At 45.0% G+C, this 20,522-nt stretch overlaps 1 protein-coding gene across 2 annotated transcripts in view; it reads right to left on the reverse strand.

The window, feature by feature from the left end:
- Positions 1 to 20,522, reverse strand: part of iars1 (isoleucyl-tRNA synthetase 1) — a 330,949-nt gene that overhangs the window by 84,046 nt on the left and 226,381 nt on the right. For both annotated transcript variants that reach the window (XM_072472632.1, XM_072472633.1), the window contains exon 23: positions 15,784 to 15,905. In XM_072472632.1, the coding sequence (XP_072328733.1) occupies positions 15,784 to 15,905 (122 nt within the window). The remainder of the gene's footprint in view (positions 1 to 15,783; positions 15,906 to 20,522) is intronic.

Raw genomic sequence — 20,522 nt, forward strand, 5'->3', positions numbered from 1 at the left:
AAGGAGCAGGGGACCATTCAACCCCTCGAGTCTGCTCTGCCATTTAATAAGATCATGACTGATCTGATGGGAATCTCAAATCTGCATTCCGCTGACCCCCGATAACCTATCACCCCCCCCCCCCTTTGCTTGCCAAAATGTAACCACCTCTGCCTTAAAAATATTCAAACACTCACCTTATTTCCATTTTAAATGGGCGACTCCTTATTTTTAAACAGTGACAACAAGTTTTAGATTCTCCCCCAAGAGGGAACATCCTCTCCACATTCACCGTCTACGTCCACACTGTCAAGACCTCTCAGGATCTTATACGCTTCAATCAAGTTGTTTCTTACTCTTCTAAACTCCAGCCTTACAAGCCTAGCCTGTCCAACCATTCATCATAAGCAACCCATCTATTCTAGGTATCCATCTGGTAAACCTTCTTTGAACTGCTTCCAACAAATGCATTTACATCCTTCCTTAAATAAGGTGACCAACACTGTACACAATACTCCAAATGTGATCTCACTAGTGCCCTGTACAACTGAAGCATAACTTGCCTACTTTTATATTCAATTCCATTTGTAATAAATTGTAACTTTCTATTAGTTTTCCCAATTACTTGCTGTTCCTGACAAAGTCATTAGTCTTTTATGATTCATGCGCTAGGACACTCAGATCCCTTTTCACCTCAAGCTCTGCAATCTCTCACTATTTAGATAATATGCTTCATTTTTATTTTTCCTGCCAATTTCACATTTTCCCACGTTATACTCCACTTGCAAGATCTTTGCCCACTCACTTAACCTATCTTTTTTTTTTGTAGACTCCTTATATCTGTTACCATCCCAGCTGATATTATTACTAGAGAATCAGGTCGCAGAATGGAACCCTGGCTCAATAGACCATAACTTTTGTTTTTTGTTTAGAGACATGGATGAACCGAGTCACAGGACTGCCAATTAACTTTTAACAAAATAAAACATTTACCAAACTGTGGTGTTGGGTGCTCTGGTGCACAGATGAGCCAACACAGTTGTATGTGGTACAACTCTATTTTATTATAACTCTTATAATAGTTTGTTCTGGATACTCTGCACGTGCTGTCTCCCTGAGTGTGTTTGGCAATAGATGTGTCCTGGTTCTCCTCTGCAGCTAATACTGACCACCGGGGGTCGTGTCTGTGCTTTTATATCTTTCTGTCATTGGTTGTGGTGTTGTGTGTTCTGATTTGTCTGTTGGTGTGTCTATCATGATGTGTGTGTTTGAATATCATGACATCCCCCCTTTTTACAAAGATAAGTGCCTACGTGGTTATAAATATAATTGTGTCGTGAGTGCATCTAAGAGTGTGTGTGTGTGTTGTGTACAGCGTGTGTTTATGACGTAACTATTTACATGGGGCGATGCCGGGTGCGTCACACTAACAAGGTTGTACCATTTTCCAAAGAACATTCCGTTTCACTTTTCTTCTCAGGTACCTCATATGTAACTTTGTTTAATGTACATGCCTTCATGGTCTCTGGGTCTGATTTTGCTGGGACTGGCATGGTCACAGTCTCTCTTTTACTGTTCTCAATTGCCCACATTATACTCCCCATACATAACTGCTTAATCACTGGGGTTAGTGTGGTACAATGGATAATCGGGTCGACCTTATCTGCATCTTCACCATTAGTGGAAAGCACACTTGGTTCACTTGAAACTGCTGTGGGTTTTAAATTCGTTATCTGGCTACTCGATGTCGGTGTCCTCAGGATTCTTGCTCCAATGTTCTGCTCAATAATCAGTGGAGTGTGTATAGGTTCAATGCAATTAATGTTCCCCTCAAGGTTTGAAGAGTCATTACTGACTAACTGCTGGTCTCCGAAGTTGAGATTTTGCGGCATTGTGTTGAAGGGAGACATTTGTCCCTGCTGTAGATATGATTCAGGTTGTGTTATTTCCATTACCTGAGGATCAATGTCTTGTCCATTTTTTCGATCCGTACTAAAACACTGGCAATTCTCAGTCTGCTCCTTGCAAGTTAAACATTCAATTAATTTCGTTAGCAAATCCTCAGCATCCTTCTGTGGCCGTGCAGCATTATTAATCTCTGTTCGGCTACAATGATCCTGAAGGTCAGCGCATAAACCTTTTTTCTTCGGGCTTGGACGAGGCGATTCCTTTGGCTTGTCTTCAGTTGGGCTTGAACAGTCTTCAGCGCTGTGCCCTTCATTGTAGCATGAGAGACTGTCATGGTCATGCTGCTGTGTAGTGGAGCATGGTAGGCTGTTATAGCCTTCTTGCTGTTCACGTGAGCATGGCAGACTTGCATCGTCTGCCGCTGGTTGGTCAGGAGAGGTTGCTAGACCCTCATGGTCTTGTTCCTGCAAGGACTGCGCTCTGGAGTCTTGCGTTCCTTCCATCGTGGAGTCCGTCCACGAGCTCTCTGTGGAGGCTTGTGACACTGGAGTCACTTCTTGTTCGTGCAAGGACTGCGCTCTGGAGTCTTGCATTTCTGCAATTGTGGAGTCTGTCCACGAGCTTGCTGTGGAAGCTTGTGACACTGGAGTCACTTCTGGTTCATGCGAGGACTGCACTCTGGAGTCTTGCATGTCTTCTTTCATAGAGTCGGGAACGTTGAGCGGGACGTGGACCACACTCTGTGTGGCAGCAGGGCACTCTCCGTGTGCTTGCACCGCTCCCTGTCTGTTAATGTCAGGCTGCAGCATCATCCGGTACTGATAAGTTGGAACGTCATATCTGCTGGATTGAAGATCCTCAAATCCGAAAAATGAATCCGCATCTGCGTCGGATTCAATGTGGGGGCCGACAATGTGCAACACGAAAGGTTCGTCCGAGTCATAGTCATATAGGACCACGGAGCTATCATTGGGCTCGCGAGGTCCGGAAACACTGTAAAAATCGTCATCGAAGTATTCAAGGTCGGAATCATCGGCTTGTGCGTAGGTAACTGCTTGTCGGAGGGTTCTTCGGAGGTCAAATTCATCTCCTGGGTCAATTTGCGGCACTGTGCTGTCATTCCAGGTGAGGGAAGGTTGTTTTACAGCTTTAACATATTTTTGTTTTTTTGATTTGGGACGTTTCCCTTTTAAATTGGATTTGGGACATTTCCCTTTTAAGTTGGTGCAGTCTGGGGCCTCTGACATCCTGACGCTCGGTATGTAGCACGTAGGAAGCGACTGCGCATGCTCAGATCGCTGTTCCTTTACCGATGGCCGTTTTCTTGACTGCGCATGCGCAGCATCTCGCGCATGCGCAAACGAAACTTCCGGTTCTGCGCACTTCTCGCGCAACTGTGCTAGCGTTATACCTTTAGCAAGATGGCCGCCGACCTCGACCCAGCCTTTTATCAGGCCCGGGATTTCGGGCTCCGGGATCCCAGCCACGAGGTGAGTACTGCAGCTTTTCTTACCTTTAAGTGCCCATTGGATTGCGTATTCTTCACAGTACTTGGAGAATTTGCCCAGGACTGCCTGGTAATCGTACCTTTGCTGCCTCCTGAAGAACCTGAACCTTGTGAATATTTCTCTTGCCCTTGCACCGGCGACGGTGAGGAGAAATTCAATTTTTTCCCTATCATCCAGGTCTTTGAGTTCAGCTGCCACCAGGAACAATTCGAAATTTTGCCGGAATCGCCGCCAGTTTTCGTGGAGGTCGCCGTGGCACTGGAGCGCCTGCGGAACCGGGAGCTTGTACATCATGCCTGGGCACTGCTGGTTGTCTGTGTACACTGAGGTATGCCGGCAGGTATCGATCCACTCCTGTACCATGTGGTGTTGGGTGCTCTGGTGCACAGATGAGCCAACACAGTTGTATGTGGTACAACTCTATTTTATTATAACTCTTATAATACAGTTCGTTCTGGATACTCTGCACGTGCTGTCTCCCTGAGTGTGTTTGGCAATAGATGTGTCCTGGTTCTCCTCTGCAGCTAATACTGACCACCGGGGGTCGTGTCTGTGCTTTTATATCTTTCTGTCATTGGTTGTGGTGTTGTGTGTTCTGATTTGTCTGTTGGTGTGTCTATCATGATGTGTGTGTTTGAATATCATGACACAAACAAGAGAAGATTGACTATGATACAATACTCTTTCATCCCACTTATAATCTTCACAGATATACAGATTTTTAATTATCACACAAATTACAAAACATTTATTATACTATAATGTTCTTGGTAAGTACATAGTTCATGTAAACTAACAGGCCAACTGTGGTCAGGCACATCCTACTCTAAAACCAAGTGGCAGGTGCCACCTAATATAACTTCTGGGGATTTCTCCTCAAATCCCCCAGATGCTCATCACACTGTGAGCCAACTGGTCTCATTGGAACTCAGACTTTCATATGTGGATTTCCAAACTTGACTCGTGAAGAAACGTGCCTTGGAATCTTCTTTCTAACAATGCATTCTCTTGAATGCCTTCACAAGCCATCCACTTCCAGGATTTCAATCTCTCCTTTCAATATTCTTCGGCTTTGGATTGCCACATGCTTTCAAGCTTCCACAAAATCTCAGATACCCAGTCACGCCAGAACATCACTGCTTCACAGCTTGTATTAAGCGGTCATCAACTTTAGGATTATTTCAGATATCTGGCTTCACCAGGTCTGCATTTTTCAGCTCTATTTTCAACCAGGAGCCTCTCTCTGCATCTTCCTTTGTCTTCAGTGAACAGTACTTTATTCAGATTCCAGTTCCTTGTCCCCTTGACTTCAGTCTTCCTGGGAGTCTCTTTAGTTTCTGTGAATTGCTTTCTGCTCTTTACTCCATTATCCTGCCTCTGTGCTGGCACTTTCTGAGAGAGCTGCCTGGTTCAAACTGAACCACAAGTGTTTATGCTTTTCGGTGTGGGCCCTTGGTTGCTAAGCAATAGCCTAATGTTTCATTAAACTCTGTTTATTTTCACGTCATAAACCCTTCAATTACATTGCAGGCACAGTTTTAAAGTGACCAAAACGCACAGGCACGCAGGCACCTTTGTTTAAGAAGCTAATTAAAGTTTTAACTCTTTCTTATATAAAAACATAAAATGCAACTTACTTAAAGCTATACCATATTTCTAATACCCATTGTTAGATGTATTATTTATTAGATTTCTAGTAATCTAAAGATAGATTATTTAAACTATCTCTATTTCCTGGCATGTCTCCTTCACAACTTACTTTCCTACCTATCCTATTGTCATCAGCAAATTTGGCAACTATCCCTTCATCCAACCATTCATATAAATCATAAACAGTTGAGGTCCCAGCACGGATCCCTGTGGCACACCACTCGTTATATCTCGTCAACCTGAAAAAGATCCATTTAAGGTTACTCGCTTCTTCCTGTTAGCCAGCCAATCTTCTATCCAAGCAAATATGTTACCTCCATACCATGAGCTTTTATTTTCCACAATAACCTGTGACATAGGACTTTATCATAGGCTTTATGGAAATCTAAGTATAAAGCATCCATCGCTTCTCCTTTATCCACAGCACGTTACTTCCTCAAAAAACTCCAATAGGTTGGTTAACAATGAAAGCAAACAAAATCCTTGATGTGTGACAGTTGACAATATCACACTAACCATCAATTTTAAATTCAAATTAACGAGCTCCACTCTGTTGAGATTTGGGGTAAATCCTATCATTTGTATTCCCTTATTAACCATCTAAAAATGCCAGGCTCATTAGCTGACATTAATTTTAAAAATAATTTAGTTGAGTTCAGAACTGAATCTTCTATCCAGAGGTTTTAACTTAGCTTAATTGTGCATACATATGTATAGAACCATGGAATTCCTTCAGTGCAGGAGGAGACCGTTTGGCCCATCAAGTCTGCACCGACCCTCTGAAAAAGCAACCTACCTAGGTTCATTCCTCCTCCGTATCCCTGTAACCTAACGTGTACATCCCTGGACAATTTAGCATGGCCAATCCACCTAACCTGCACGTTTTTAGATCTGCACATCTATAGCTTAAACAATACTGACGAACGTCATACTTTGCACTGTAGTTTGGCCTTTTCTTTAAGCGTCTAAGAAACCTGCTTTAAAAAATTTCTGGGCTTCCGGGTGCGGCGATGACCAGCTGAGTCGCACGTTTCGGCAGCTCCCGGTGAAACGGACTTTTGGGCTCTTGATAGGAGCCCCAACGGCAATTTTGACGGCTAAAAACACTGCGGTAAACCAGAAGGGAATCCCCCCTGGATACGGACGAAAAAAGGAGAAAGTGGCCGGATTGCAGTGGATCCTTTAGAACAGCGGCAAGGAAGGCAAGCAAAAACCAAGATGGCGTCGGAAGGTGGCAGTTTAACATGGGGCCCTGAACAACAAGAGTTCTTGAAATGCTGTGTGGAAGAGCTCAAAAAGGAAATGAAGAAGGAGCTGTTGGCCCCGATACTACAGGCGATCGAAGGGCTAAAGGAGGAACAAAAGACCCAGGAGCGGGAGCTTCGGGTCGTGAAGGCAAAGGCAGCCGAGAATGAGGACGACATACAGGGCCTGGTGGTGAAGACGGAGACGCATGAGGCACATCAGAAACGATGTGTGGAAAGGTTGGAGGCACTGGAGAACAACGCAAGGAGGAACAACCTGAGGATTCTTGGTCTTCCTGAAGGTGCGGAGGGAGCGGACGTCGGGGCATATGTGAGCACGATGCTGCACTCGTTAATGGGAGCGGAGGCCCCGGCGGGTCCGTTGGAGGTGGAGGGAGCATACCGAGTGATGGCGCGAGGACCGAGAGCAGGAGAAATTCCCAGAACCATAGTGGTGAGATTCCTACATTTTTAAGGATAGAGAAATGGTCCTTAGATGGGCAAAGAAAACTCGGAGCAGTAAATGGGAGAACGCGGTGATCCGCGTTTATCAAGACTGGAGTGCGGAGGTGGCGAGAAGGAGGGCGAGCTTTAATCGGGCCAAGGCGGTGCTTCATAAAAAGAAGATAAAATTTGGAATGCTGCAACCGGCAAGACTGTGGGTCACATATCGAGGGAGGCACCACTACTTTGAGATGGCGGATGAAGCGTGGACTTTTATTGTGGAAGAAAAACTGGAATGAGCGGGTTATTAAAAAGAACGTTTGAACAAAGTGGTGGGGCGAATGTGGGGGGCAAAGAGGGGGGTTAAAAAGGGGGGGGAAAGAGGAGTTTTATGTACTAATCCTGCGATGTGGTAACTTTTCTCTCTTCCACAGGTGGTGATGGGGGAGGAGGGGAGGTGGAGGAGATGGGGCTTTGGCCATTGGGGGCGGGGCCAAGGGAGAAGCGCGGGCTTGGTTCCCGCGCTATGATAATCATGGCGGGAATAGAGAAGCAGGAAGGAGGGGGCGTCGCACGGTGCGAGCCGAGGTCACGGGGGGAAGCCGAGGTCGGCCAGAGTTTGCTGACTTCTGGGAGCAACATGGGGGGAGTAATTACGCTAGCGGGGTATCTAGCGGGGGGGGGGGGGGGGGGGGGAATTACTGGGTTGCTGCTGCTGGGGAGAGGGGGGAGCTGGTATGGGAGAGGATGGGCGGGGGGGCACCGCCTGGTGGAGATACAGCTGCGTGGGAACCGGGTGAGGAGCTGGAAAAAGGGGATGGCTAATCGACAAGGGGGGGGTAGGAAGCACCCCAACCCGGCTGATCACATGGAACGTGAGAGGGCTGAACGGGCCAATAAAGAGGGCACGAGTACTCGCACACCTTAAGAAACTTAAGGCAGATGTGGTTATGTTACAGGAAACACACCTGAAACTGATAGACCAGGTTAGGCTACGCAAAGGATGGGTGGGGCAGGTGTTCCATTCGGGGCTAGATGCGAAAAACAGGGGGGTGGCTATATTAGTGGGGAAGCGGGTAATGTTCGAGGCAAAGACTATAGTGGCGGATAACGGGGGCAGGGGGATAACTACAGGGGGAGACGGTGGTTTTGGTAAACGTATATGCCCCGAACTGGGATGATGCCAATTTTATGAGGCGGATGCTAGGATGCATTCCGAACCTAGAGATGGGAAAGCTGATAATGGGGGGAGATTTTAATACGGTGTTGGAACCAGGGCTGGATAGGTCGAAGTCCAGGACTGGAAGGAGGCCGGCAGCAGCCAAGGTACTTAAAGATTTTATGGAGCAGATGGGAGGTGTAGACCCGTGGAGATTTAGCAGACCTAGGAGTAAGGAGTTTTTGTTTTTCTCCTATGTCCATAAAGTCTACTCGCGAATAGACGTTTTTGTGCTGGGAAGGGCGTTGATCCCGAAGGTGAGGGGAACGGAGTATACGGCTATAGCCATTTCGGATCACGCTCCACTCTGGGTAGACTTGGAGATAGGGGAGGAAACAGGAGGGCGCCCACCCTGGAGAATGGACATGGGACTAATGGCAGATGAGGGGGTGTGTCTAAGGGTGAGGGGGTGCATTGAAAAGTACTTGGAACTCAATGATAATGGGGAGGTCCAGGTGGGAGTGGTCTGGGAGGCGTTGAAGGCGGTGGTTAGAGGGGAGCTGATATCAATAAGGGCACATAAAGGGAAGCAGGAGAGTAAGGAACGGGAGCGGTTGCTGCAAGAACTTTTGAGGGTGGACAGACAATATGCGGAAGCACCGGAGGAGGGACTGTACAGGGAAAGGCAAAGGCTACATGTAGAATTTGACTTGCTGACTACGGGCACTGCAGAGGCACAATGGAGGAAGGCACAGGGTGTACAGTACGAATATGGGGAGAAGGCGAGCAGGTTGCTGGCACACCAATTGAGGAAAAGGGGAGCAGCGAGGGAAATAGGGGGAGTGCGGGATGAGGAAGGAGAGATGGAGCGGGGAACGGAGAGAGTGAATGGAGTGTTCAAGACATTTTATAAAAAATGATATGAAGCTCAACCCCCGGATGGGAGGGAGAGAATGATGGGCATCTTGGATCGGCTGGAATTTCCCAAGGTGGAAGAGCAGGAAAGGGTGGGACTGGGAGCACAGATCGAGGTAGAAGAAGTGGTGAAAGGAATTAGGAGCATGCAGGCGGGAAAGGCCCCGGGACCGGATGGATTCCCAGTCGAATTCTATAGAAAATATGTGGACTTGCTCGCCCCGGTATTGACGAGGACCTTTAATGAGGCAAAGGAAAGGGGACAACTGCCCCCGACTATGTCTGAAGCAACGATATCGCTTCTCTTAAAGAAGGAAAAGGACCCACTACAATGCGGGTCCTATAGACCTATTTCCCTCCTAAATGTAGATGCCAAGATCCTGGCCAAGGTAATGGCAATGAGAATAGAGGAATGTGTCCCGGGGGTGGTCCACGAGGACCAAACTGGGTTTGTGAAGGGGAGACAGCTGAACACGGATATACGGAGGCTGTTAGGGGTAATGATGATGGCCCCACCAGAGGGGGAAACGGAGATAGTAGTGGCGATGGATGCCGAGAAAGCATTTGATAGAGTGGAGTGGGATTATTTGTGGGAGGTGTTGAGGAGATTTGGTTTTGGAGAGGGGTATGTTAGATGGGTGCAGCTGTTGTATAGGGCCCCGATGGCGAGCGTGGTCACGAATGGACGGGGATCTGCATATTTTCGGCTCCATAGAGGGACAAGGCAGGGATGCCCTCTGTCCCCATTATTGTTTGCACTGGCGATTGAGCCCCTGGCGATAGCGTTGAGGGATTCCAAGAAGTGGAGGGGAGTACTTAGAGGAGGAGAAGAACACCAGGTATCTTTGTATGCGGACGATTTGCTACTATACGTGGCAGACCCGGCGGAGGGGATGCCAGAAATAATGCGGATACTTGGGGAGTTTGGGGATTTTTCAGGGTATAAATTGAACATGGGGAAAAGTGAGTTGTTTGTGGTGCATCCAGGGGAGCAGAGTAGAGAAATAGAGGACCTACCGTTGAGGAAGGTAACAAGGGACTTTCGTTACCTGGGGATCCAGATAGCCAAGAATTGGGGCACATTGCATAGGTTAAATTTAACGCGGTTGGTGGAACAAATGGAGGAGGATTTCAAGAGATGGGATACGGTATCCCTGTCACTGGCAGGGAGGGTGCAGGCGGTTAAGATGGTGGTCCTCCCGAGATTCCTCTTTGTGTTTCAGTGCCTCCCGGTGGTGATCACGAAGGCTTTTTTTTAAAAGGATTGAAAAGAGCATCATGGGTTTTGTGTGGGCCGGGAAGACCCCGAGAGTGAGTAAGGGATTCTTACAGCATAGCAGGGATAGGGGGGGGCTGGCACTACCGAGCCTAAGTGAGTATTATTGGGCCGCTAATATTTCAATGGTGAGTAAGTGGATGGGAGAGGAGGAGGGAGCGGCGTGGAACAGATTAGAGAGGGCGTCCTGTAGGGGGACTAGCCTACAGGCTATGGTGACAGCCCCATTGCCGTTCTCACCGAGGAACTACACCTCAAGCCCGGTGGTGGTGGCTACACTGAAGATTTGGGGACAGTGGAGACGGCATAGGGGAAAGACTGGAGCCTTGGGGGGGTCCCCGATAAGAAACAATCATAGGTTTGCCCCGGGGGGAATGGATGGGGGATATGGAATGTGGCAAAGAGCAGGAATAACGCAACTGAAAGATCGGTTTGTGGATGGGAAGTTTGAGAGTCTGGGAGCGCTGACCGAGAAATATGGGTTGCCCCAAGGGAATGCATTCAGGTATATGCAACTGAGGGCTTTTGCGAGGCAACAGGTGAGGGAATTCCCGCAGCTCCCGACACAAGAGGTGCAGGACAGAGTGATCTCAAAGACATGGGTGGGGGATGGTAAGGTGTCAGATATATATAGGGAAATGAGGGACGAAGGGGAGACTATGGTAGATGAACTAAAAGGGAAATGGGAAGAAGAGCTGGGGGAGGAGATCGAGGAGGGGCTGTGGGCAGATGCCCTAAGCAGGGTAAACTCGTCGTCCTCGTGTGCCAGGCTAAGCCTGATTCAGTTTAAGGTATTACACAGGGCGCATATGACTGGAGCACGGCTCAGTAAATTTTTTGGGGTGGAGGATAGGTGTGCGAGGTGCTCGAGAAGCCCAGCGAATCATACCCATATGTTTTGGTCATGCCCGGCACTACAGGGGTTTTGGATAGGGGTGACAAAGGTGCTTTCAAAAGTAGTGGGGGTCCGGGTCGAACCAAGCTGGGGGTTGGCTATATTTGGGGTTGCATGAGCCGGGAGTGCAGGAGGCGAGAGAGGCCGATGTTTTGGCCTTTGCGTCCCTAGTAGCCCGGCGCAGGATATTGTTAATGTGGAAAGAAGCCAAGCCCCCGGGGGTGGAGACCTGGATAAATGACATGGCAGGGTTTATAAAGCTAGAGCGGATTAAGTTCGTTCTAAGGGGGTCGGCTCAAGGGTTCACCAGGCGGTGGCAACCGTTCGTCAAATACCTCGCAGAAAGATAGATGGAATGGAAAAAAGGCAGCAGCAGCAGCCCAGGATTGGGGGGGGGGGGGGGGGAGGAGGAGGAGGAACCAGAAGGACTCTCAGGGTTGTTAATATATACTGTATAATATGTATAGGTCGTTGCGACAGATAATTATATATTGGACTGTTAAATTATATTTTTGGAGAGTGTTACCTGTGATAAGGCAGTTGCCAATTAGGGTTAGTTTTCATTTTTGTTATTTATTATTTATTCATTTTTTGTTTATAAAATAGGTCATTGTTATTTGTGTTGTTATAATATTGTGTAAAGGATGCACAATGTACTGTGTTGGTTGACCAAAAATTTTCAATAAAATATTTATAAAAAAAAAAATTTCTGTACTTACATATTAGTAACATCACTTTGGAAATGTTACCTGAACCATGTTTTCATTATTTCTAGATGGACTTTGTCTTTAAAAAATGCGCCATAAATGAAGGTGGTCAGAAAGGAGAAAAAGTGGTAATCTATAGCTATCGATGAAATGAAAGCACAACATCTGCTTGAAGTTACTTTCCTGAAAGAAAGTGAATTCCCCTTTAAACTGTGGAAAAGTTTGAAATCATACGTCTTAGAATGGGTGTACCAAAGGAAATGCCAAGAGAATTAGGTGGATCTCATGAAAAAGGGAAACAAGCCCAGAGGGTTTCCTCGGTCTTATGGACCAAGGAAGACACTGATGATGATGGTGTCCCATGAGTCTTCAGTCCTTGGCTGGTGGTCCGGATTGCTGAAAGGGAGCACCTTGATCTCCTTGAACCATCTCTGCACCATCAGCACTGCTGATCAGAGAAGGTTAATTAGTGTCATGCATCCTGCGAATGCCAGTGCCGGGCTCTTGCACTCAGTCCAAAGACTTCACTTACAACTCTCCACGTTTTTTGTCACTCTTTCCATGGAGGAGCCCATGTATTCAAAGCCCTAAGCCATGATGGTGCACATGAGCTGAATGGACTCCTTCCTTCTCAGTCCATGATCCCGAACTCCCTCAAGAAACTCTGACATGAGAATGCACCTTTTGCTGTTGGTCTCTGTAGAGCCTCCTTTCTTGTGACACCCGAAACTCTGCATCTGTGTCCAGTTAAGCAAGGCTGTGTTTGCCTTCCCTTCTCCAAAAGAGACTACCCAATAGCTGCCTCTTACTCCTTTCACTTCCTGCTGCACACTCGACATGCTACTACCCAGGCTACCCTATTTAATCACATGCGAGGTCCCACCAAAGTGGCAGTATCTGTGCTGGTGGAGGGTGTGCTTGTACAGTGTGATTGTGCTTATTCTGAACACTGTTCTGGCAGCGCTTGATCCAGTGATGGTGCATGAATTGGTCGTAACACCTTGATGTCAGCAACACCTCAGGGAGACACGAGAGGAGATCACAGGAAGTAACCTTTGAGATCAAAAGCTTCTGCAGCTCTCAGATTTGCCAAAGCAGCTCAGTCTTCAGCATTCTGTGGCATAGGCTAGAATGTACTCCCTTACTATAAGCACTGCAGTCTCTATTCACCCTCTTCACCAGGGATGCCCATCTTGCCTTCTCTAATGAGCTCATTTTCATGTATGATCAAAAAAGAGACAAGACACTGCTGGCCTCTATGGTCAAAGTTCACATACATAAGAAGCTGCATTTATCACTGCTGGAAAGTTCTCATCAGCACTATAGCTGAGCCATTCCGAGGGGTCAGTTAGTACCCTGGATTCCCCTCTCATGTCCAGGTGCAATATGTACCCTCAGGCTCCTCAGCTGGTATGTCTGCTGGAGGCCTGTCCTGAAGATTCGGCATTGCACACACCTTGTCAGAGCGATGGACCAAGTTCCAACAGACCATACACTGGATTGGGAGAGTGACCTTTCTCCTGTTGCCCTAGGAAGGAGATCCTCCTCTCAACTCACACCCAATCTTCAGGTCAGCAACCACCAAGCAAGGGGCAACCCGCCATCCAAGTTCCAGGCCCTGCTTCTTCTCCATATTTATTTCTGCAAATCAATGAAATGACAGCCACTGTAATAGCTGCTGCAGAGGGTTTAAATCAAGCCCCGTCTTGTTCATAACTACCTCCATTCCCACTCTCACGATCATTAACTATCTGCCCAACTTTCCCTCCAGCCAATTAACAGAGAAAAATTGACAAAATGGAGGGCAGTGATTGCTTTCTCCCCGGAATTGGAATTGAGACCTGGAAACAGCCCGATGTTTGTTCCCGGTCTCCTGTAAGAAAAATCATGCCTGTCAAGTCTACAGTACAGAAACAGATCACTTGAATGTACAGGTACATGCCAGCATTTATGCTCCATATGAACTTCCACCCAAACTTTTCATCTAATCCTATTCTCATATTTTGCTGTTCCTTTCTCCTCCAGGCATTTATCTAGCTTCTCCTGAAAACATTTATGCTATTTGCCTCAACTATTCCTTGTGGTAGAATGGTCCACATTCTTACCACTCTTTGGGAAAAGAGGTTGCTCCTGAATTCCCAATTTTACATTGATGGTCTCTAGTTTTGGACCGCCCCACAAGTGGGAACACTTTGCTTACCTCAAATCCTATCAAATTCTTTCATTATCTTAAAGGACTTCAATCAGGTCACCCCTAAAATCTTCTCTTTTGTAGAGAAAGATTCCCATAGCCTGCTCAATCTTTCCTAATAATTATATTTTTTCAGTCTACTATCATCCTTCTGAATCTTCTTTTCACCTTATGCCTTGATATCTTGTTTAAAAATATGGAGACAAGAACTGTGCATCATACTCTGAAGTATGGTCTAATCAAAGTTCTATACCAACTTAACGTATTTTTCTCTGTTCAATTCTATCCCACTATAAATGAACCCCAGAGTTTGGTTTGCATTTATGCTGGCTTCTTCACCTATGTTGCTGCTCCTTGTGATTTGTGTATCTGATTCCTTTGCTCTTCTTCCCCATTTAGACTCATACTTTCCAATGAGAATGAGAAACTGGAAAGTGGTTAACTAACAAATATAAATTAATCACCATCTGAAAGGGAGATGTCAACTGCTTGCTTAAAATGCCACTTAAGTTTAATATCAATGAAATCCTCCAGCATAATAGTTATTTTGAACCGCTGCCACCTTCAATATGATTAGGGAAATGGACTCCAAATGCTAGGGGGATTCAATAATTTGAAAATAAAATTTATAAAGATTGTAACAAGTCTTGTTTTAAATAGCAAATGTCAGCTATGCCAGTTACTTTCTAACACATAAAAAGATTCAAGGATATTTCAATTGGGTTTTAAGTTATTACAGATCTCTTTTTCCAATATCCACAAACAGAAATATAAATTCTGCTTACAAAGATACCCTACTTTAGTTTAACCCAGAATAGTTTAATCCAGGCGAAGTGTTATTTAAGTACTATAATTTTGCACACCTAACCATTGCTCACAAAGTGTGATGAGTTCACCAGAACGTCAATTATTTTCTTCAATTTCCTCAGATTTTGTTTACACTTACTTCATATGACCACTGTTAACAATTGTCTAAGCACTAATCAATTTTCAGGGTTCGCAGAGTCCTTCTCATATGTGAAGCATTCAAACTCATTTTGTTTTTATAACAGTTCAAAAAGTGCCGTTTAAAGTTGGTAGTCGATCAGTGGACATGCAGTTTTGTAAAAAAAATGTTTATATTTCTAAAGCAGACAGTGAGAGAGAACAAAAAAAGGTATAAAATCTATTTGTGTGTAAGACATGTGGAAGAGATTGGGGAGAAAAGGGTGAAACCAAATTTGAATATAAACAGGACAGAGAGAAAATGGGAAAGGCAAAAGTAACAACAAAGCAACTTGGGATAGATTAATTATTACACAAGAACGTCATTTTAGTTGTTTGGACTTTCACAGTAATGAAGCTACAGATATTTAAATAGTTTCATTTCAACGACATTGGTGTTCAAGCAACAGTATGTAAGCTGAACGTTTGCAAAATACGTCAGTCCAACAGTTTTTCTGGAAAGTAGTCTAAAAGTTAGTAACATTTTAATGCAGCTAAGCAACCAGTCAGTAAGTATAATTGTTTGAAATATTCACAAAGTGTTCAAAGTCATAACATTTATCTTTTTATTTACATGGTGACATGGAACCTGTCTTGTTTTTACAGTGTATTTTGCTTTGAAATGAGAGATTAAAATTGGAAAATTAAATGACATAGACCAGAACACCAAATGTTTTGGAGGTTGATACTTGCACGCAGTCCAATGATGACTTATTGAGGTCATTTCTCAAAATGCTTGTTCAAAGACAAATCTAAATTACACTTGCAGTTTTAGCAGTTATTCGGTAAAACGACAACCAAGTGTAAATTAACAAATTCACTTTCAGGCTACATTATGCTGCACCTTGTTTAAAAATTCTGAACTAGACAAAAACATTTTTTATAAATTAAAATATTGTGGAATATCATAGAAAATGTCATACCTTATTTGTGGAAGCATAAGGTAGTGAATACTACGTGTATCTTTGTCGTGAACAGAGGATAAGTCCATCAAATGCCTTAAATTCTGGTAAATCAGTTCAGTGATGAATGGTGTGAAGGGTGCCTGTGAAATGAAATGAAAATCACTTATTGTCACGAGTAGGCTTCAATGAAGTTACTGTGAAAAGCCCCTAGTCGCCACATTCCAGCGCCTGTTCGGGGAGGCTGGTACAGGAATCGAACCGTGCTGCTGGCCTGCCTTGGTCTGCTTTAAAAGCCAGCAATTTAGCCCTCCAGACATTATCATTTCAAAATTTAGAAGTTACTGAGAAAACAATCAAAGCATTCATTGGAACTATCATTTTTACAACCAAGCTTTTCTCCATTTTATTACAGCACAACAGCAAATGTAACATTCTTTGCTATTGTGTACACTGCTTGAATGATCATCTCAGAAAGTCCTGTGCTGTACTTTTCTTTGTTCTTTTGTTCTCATCTCCCTACATTCCATACATCTGTCAGTGAGCAATATTAATTGAACAAAAATCTCTGCAACAGGAAATACTGACAAACTCTGATTACAAACACTGGCCCAGGCTTTGCATAGATAATAATAGTGAAATTAGCTGTAATGGCCTTTGACCGAGAAGCAATAAAAATAATTTGTAATTACTTAAATATGTAAGGGGAATCTGCAATTGCTTTTAAAAATATGTGGAAAAGACTTTTAAGAGATGGACAAAAGGGTGATACAGACTCGAGAAATTAATCTGTTTCTCTTTCCACAAATACTGCCAGACCTGCTGCATTTATCCAGGATTTTTGTTCTTATTGCAGAATGGACTGTCTACTTCCTCAATGAGATTTTTATTGTGTCTGATATTCCCTGTGTAATCCATAGTTCATACTGAAGTGATTTGCTCAGTACATGTTTAATTTACATTGATTCTGATTTTTTTTTAAGTTAAAAAAATTTAAACCTTGCCTGATAATTTCTTCATTTGGAGTTAGTTTGGTAAATTTGGTTCCCCATTGACAGTTCATTGCTGTGACTGAAAAAACTGAACAGCAATTTCCGGCATCTGACCATGTCCAAATATGGAAATCCAGAAATTGCTCTCAGATATACCCTGTACAGACTGTGCTATGACAGAACTTTGTTGAGAGTGGAACCGAAATGAACAGAAGCATGAAGTGGTGGCATTTGTCCACTTGTTTCCAACTAAAAACCCCAGAAAACCTAAGCCTGGTACAATCAGTAGAAGTGAGATTTTAACGGTTTGTAACCAAAAAAACTCTCTGGGCCTGAAAATTGCATTTTACAAATGTGGAGGTTCATTCGTGTTGGAGATTTTAATACACAATTAAACATTTAATTTTGTTTTCTCTTTTTTTCTCTTTATCTCTCTCTCAATCTCATGTCTTTCCCAGTCTTTATTTTGCTCTTGGTATAAACTATACTCTCTGCCTTCTGCATCCTGATTTAGACGCTGCAGACAAACTTTTCTGGTTTATTTGCACAGAATGCCGGCTGAGGCGAGAAAACAGGCGTGCAGTTCCCAGGCGGCATAGCTGGTTTTTCTCGTCAAATCGAGCGGCCTTCTGCAGAAAGGATCTGCAGGTGTGGCCCACATCATCATGCTAGCAGGGCCAGGGAAATGAGGAACCGCTACCCACCCCTGCCAATGGAGCGCCCCAGAGGGGCCGTCCTTGGTACTGCACCCAGGAGTCAGTGCCAGGGCATGTCTCTCACCCCCGGGGGCTATACTTACCTGTGCACCACCGGCTGGTTCTCTTTGCCCAGCTCAAGTTTTTAAAAAAGCAGTTGTAAACCTCACCAATGGGGCAAATTCCTAATGCGGGGGGCTGATACGGCAGGGAAGTCCTTTAGTGAGATGTTAGTTTATTGATGTGACGTTCTCGCCTTGTTACGTCACCAGCAGGGACAATCAGAAAATGAGATCTTGCCGGCGAGATTCATGTTTTCTGACTCTCACGATATTTTGTGGCCATGATGTCATTTGCAATCACGGTGAATGTGGGCACAAAATTGCGGCATGCGTGTCTCAGTACGGATTCTTCAATCTGATTGTTTGAAGAGCCTTACTGTTTCTTGCCCTGCTCACAGGCGCCCATTAGTGATTGTGCTGTATCGGGCAGCAGATTTGAGCACGTTTCTGCTCAAAAACGTGCAACGGCTTGGTGGGCAGCTGTCAATGAGTGAACTTCCCTTCATCATTGACCACAAAGTCATTATTTTTTTAAAAATTTAAAGTACCCAACTTTTTTTTTTAATAACAATAAAGGGGCAATTTAGCGTGGCCAATCCACCGACCCTGCACATCTTTGGGTTGTGGGGGTGAGACCCACGCAAACACTGGGAGAATGTGCAAACTCCACACGGACAGTGACCTGGGGCAGGGATCGAATCCGGCTCCTCAGCGCTGTGAGGCAGCAGTGCTTACCACTGTGCCGCCCTCAAAGTCATTATTCTTAAAGTTTTCTATCACACGGCCAAATTGACATGGCACAGCGGCAATTAAAATGTTTCTGTGCACACTTGATCGATACTCAATTCTTACAACAGCAAATGATCATGTTCAGTGTAATGTTAATTTCCAAAGTTGCAAAAAAGAGACGGTAAAAATATGAAAATCATTTGTACAGAGTAGGCATTTAGATTTCCAGCCAGTAACTACACTATGTTCTTCAAATATTTGTGCACAATTGTACAGATTATTTAAGTGGCGGCAGTGGTTAGCACTGCTGCCTCACTGCGCCAGGGGCCCAAGTTCAATTCCGGCCTTGGGTGACTGTGTGGAGTTTGCATGTTCTCTCAGTCGGTGCTCTGGTTTTCTCCCACAGTCACAAAGATGTGTGCAGTGATATGCATCACTGTATATACACAAGTGGTTAGTGTAAATACACTACAACTAAGTAACCATGTGAGGGAGCACCAGAGATGTGTATATATACATAGACAAACAGGAAGTGGCCTCCTCTCTCTTTGGCCTCTCTCTCTTCACAGGAACGGCAGCTGGTGAGCAGGACATTTGCAGCTCAGATGTAACAGTATAAGCGCTGGAGAGAGAACAAACTCATAGAAATAAAGCATCTACTTCAACTGTAAGACTACGAGCTTTATTCAGACACAAGGAATAATACAATGTGTAGGTTAGGTGGATTGGTCATGCCGAAATTGCCCTGTAGTGTCCGAAGATGTGTAGGTTAGGTGGGGTTACGGGGCATGGAGTGGGGAAAGAGTGGCCATAGGTAGGGTGCTCGTGCTGAGGGTCAGTGCAGATTCAATGGGCCAAATGGCCTCCTTCTGTGTTGCTGGAATTCTATAATCTGAAGCTGTGAACAGAACTATGGAACATAATTGTAAAGATGAAGATCAAGGGTAACTACACTGCTCAACCAGTCATCTTCTATAGGCCCCCCAATAGTAGCAGAGATGTGGAGGAACAGATTGGGAAACAGATTTTGGAAAGGTGCAGAAGTCACAGGGTAGTAGTCATGGGTGACTTTAACTTCCCAAACATTGAGTGGAAACTCTTTCGATCAAATAGTTTGGATGGGGTGGTGTTTGTGCAGTGTGTCCAGGAAGCTTTTCTAACACAGTATGTAGATTGTCCGGCCAGAGGAGGGGCAATATTGGATTTAGTACTTGGTAATGAACCAGGGCAAGTGATAGATTTGTTAGTGGGGGAGCATTTTGGAGATAGTGACCACAATTCTGTGACTTTCACTTTAGTAATGGAGAGGGATAGGTGCGTACAACAGGGCAAGGTTTACAATTGGGGGAAGGGTAAATACGATGTTGTCAGACAAGAATTGAAGTGCATAAGTTGGGAACATAGACTGTCAGGGAAGGACACAAGTGAAATGTGGAACTTGTTCAAGGAACAGGTACTACGTGTCCTTGATATGTATGTCCCTGTCAGGCAGGGAAGAGATGGTCGAGTGAGGGAACCATAGTTGACAAGAGAGGTTGAATGTCTTGTTAAGAGGAAAAAGGAGACTTATGTAAGGCTGAGGAAACAAGGTTCAGACAGGGCGTTGGAGGGATACAAGGTAGCCAGGAGGGAACTGAAGAAAGGGATTAGGAGAGCTAAGAGAGGGCATGAACAATCTTTGGCGGGTAGGATCAAGGAAAAACCCAAGGCCTTTTACACATATGTGAGAAATATGAGAATGACTAGAACGAGGGTAGGTCCGATCAAGGACAGTAGCGGGAGATTGTGTATGGAGTCTGAAGAGATAGGAGAGGTCTTGAACGAGTACTTTTCTTCTGTATTTACAAATGAGAGGGGCCATATTGTTGGAGAGGACAGCGTGAAACAGACTGGTAAGCTTGAGGAAATACTTGTTAGGAAGGAAGATGTGTTGGGCATTTTGAAAAACTTGAGGATAGACAAGTCCCCCGGGCCTGACGGGATATATCCAAGGATTCTATGGGAAGCAAGAGATGAAATTGCAGAGCCGTTGGCAATTATCTTTTCGTCCTCACTGTCAACAGGGGTGGTACCAGGGGATTGGAGAGTGGCAAATGTCGTGCCCCTGTTCAAAAATGGGAATAGGGATAACCCTGGGAATTACAGGCCAGTTAGTCTTACTTCGGTGGTCGGCAAAGTCATGGAAAGGGTACTGAAGGATAGGATTTCTGAGCATCTGGAAAGACACTGCTTGATTAGGGATAGTCAGCACGGATTTGTGAGGGGTACGTCTTGCCTTACAA

This window comes from Scyliorhinus torazame, chromosome 13 (assembly GCF_047496885.1).
Source record: "Scyliorhinus torazame isolate Kashiwa2021f chromosome 13, sScyTor2.1, whole genome shotgun sequence".
Classification (NCBI taxonomy): domain Eukaryota; kingdom Metazoa; phylum Chordata; class Chondrichthyes; order Carcharhiniformes; family Scyliorhinidae; genus Scyliorhinus; species Scyliorhinus torazame.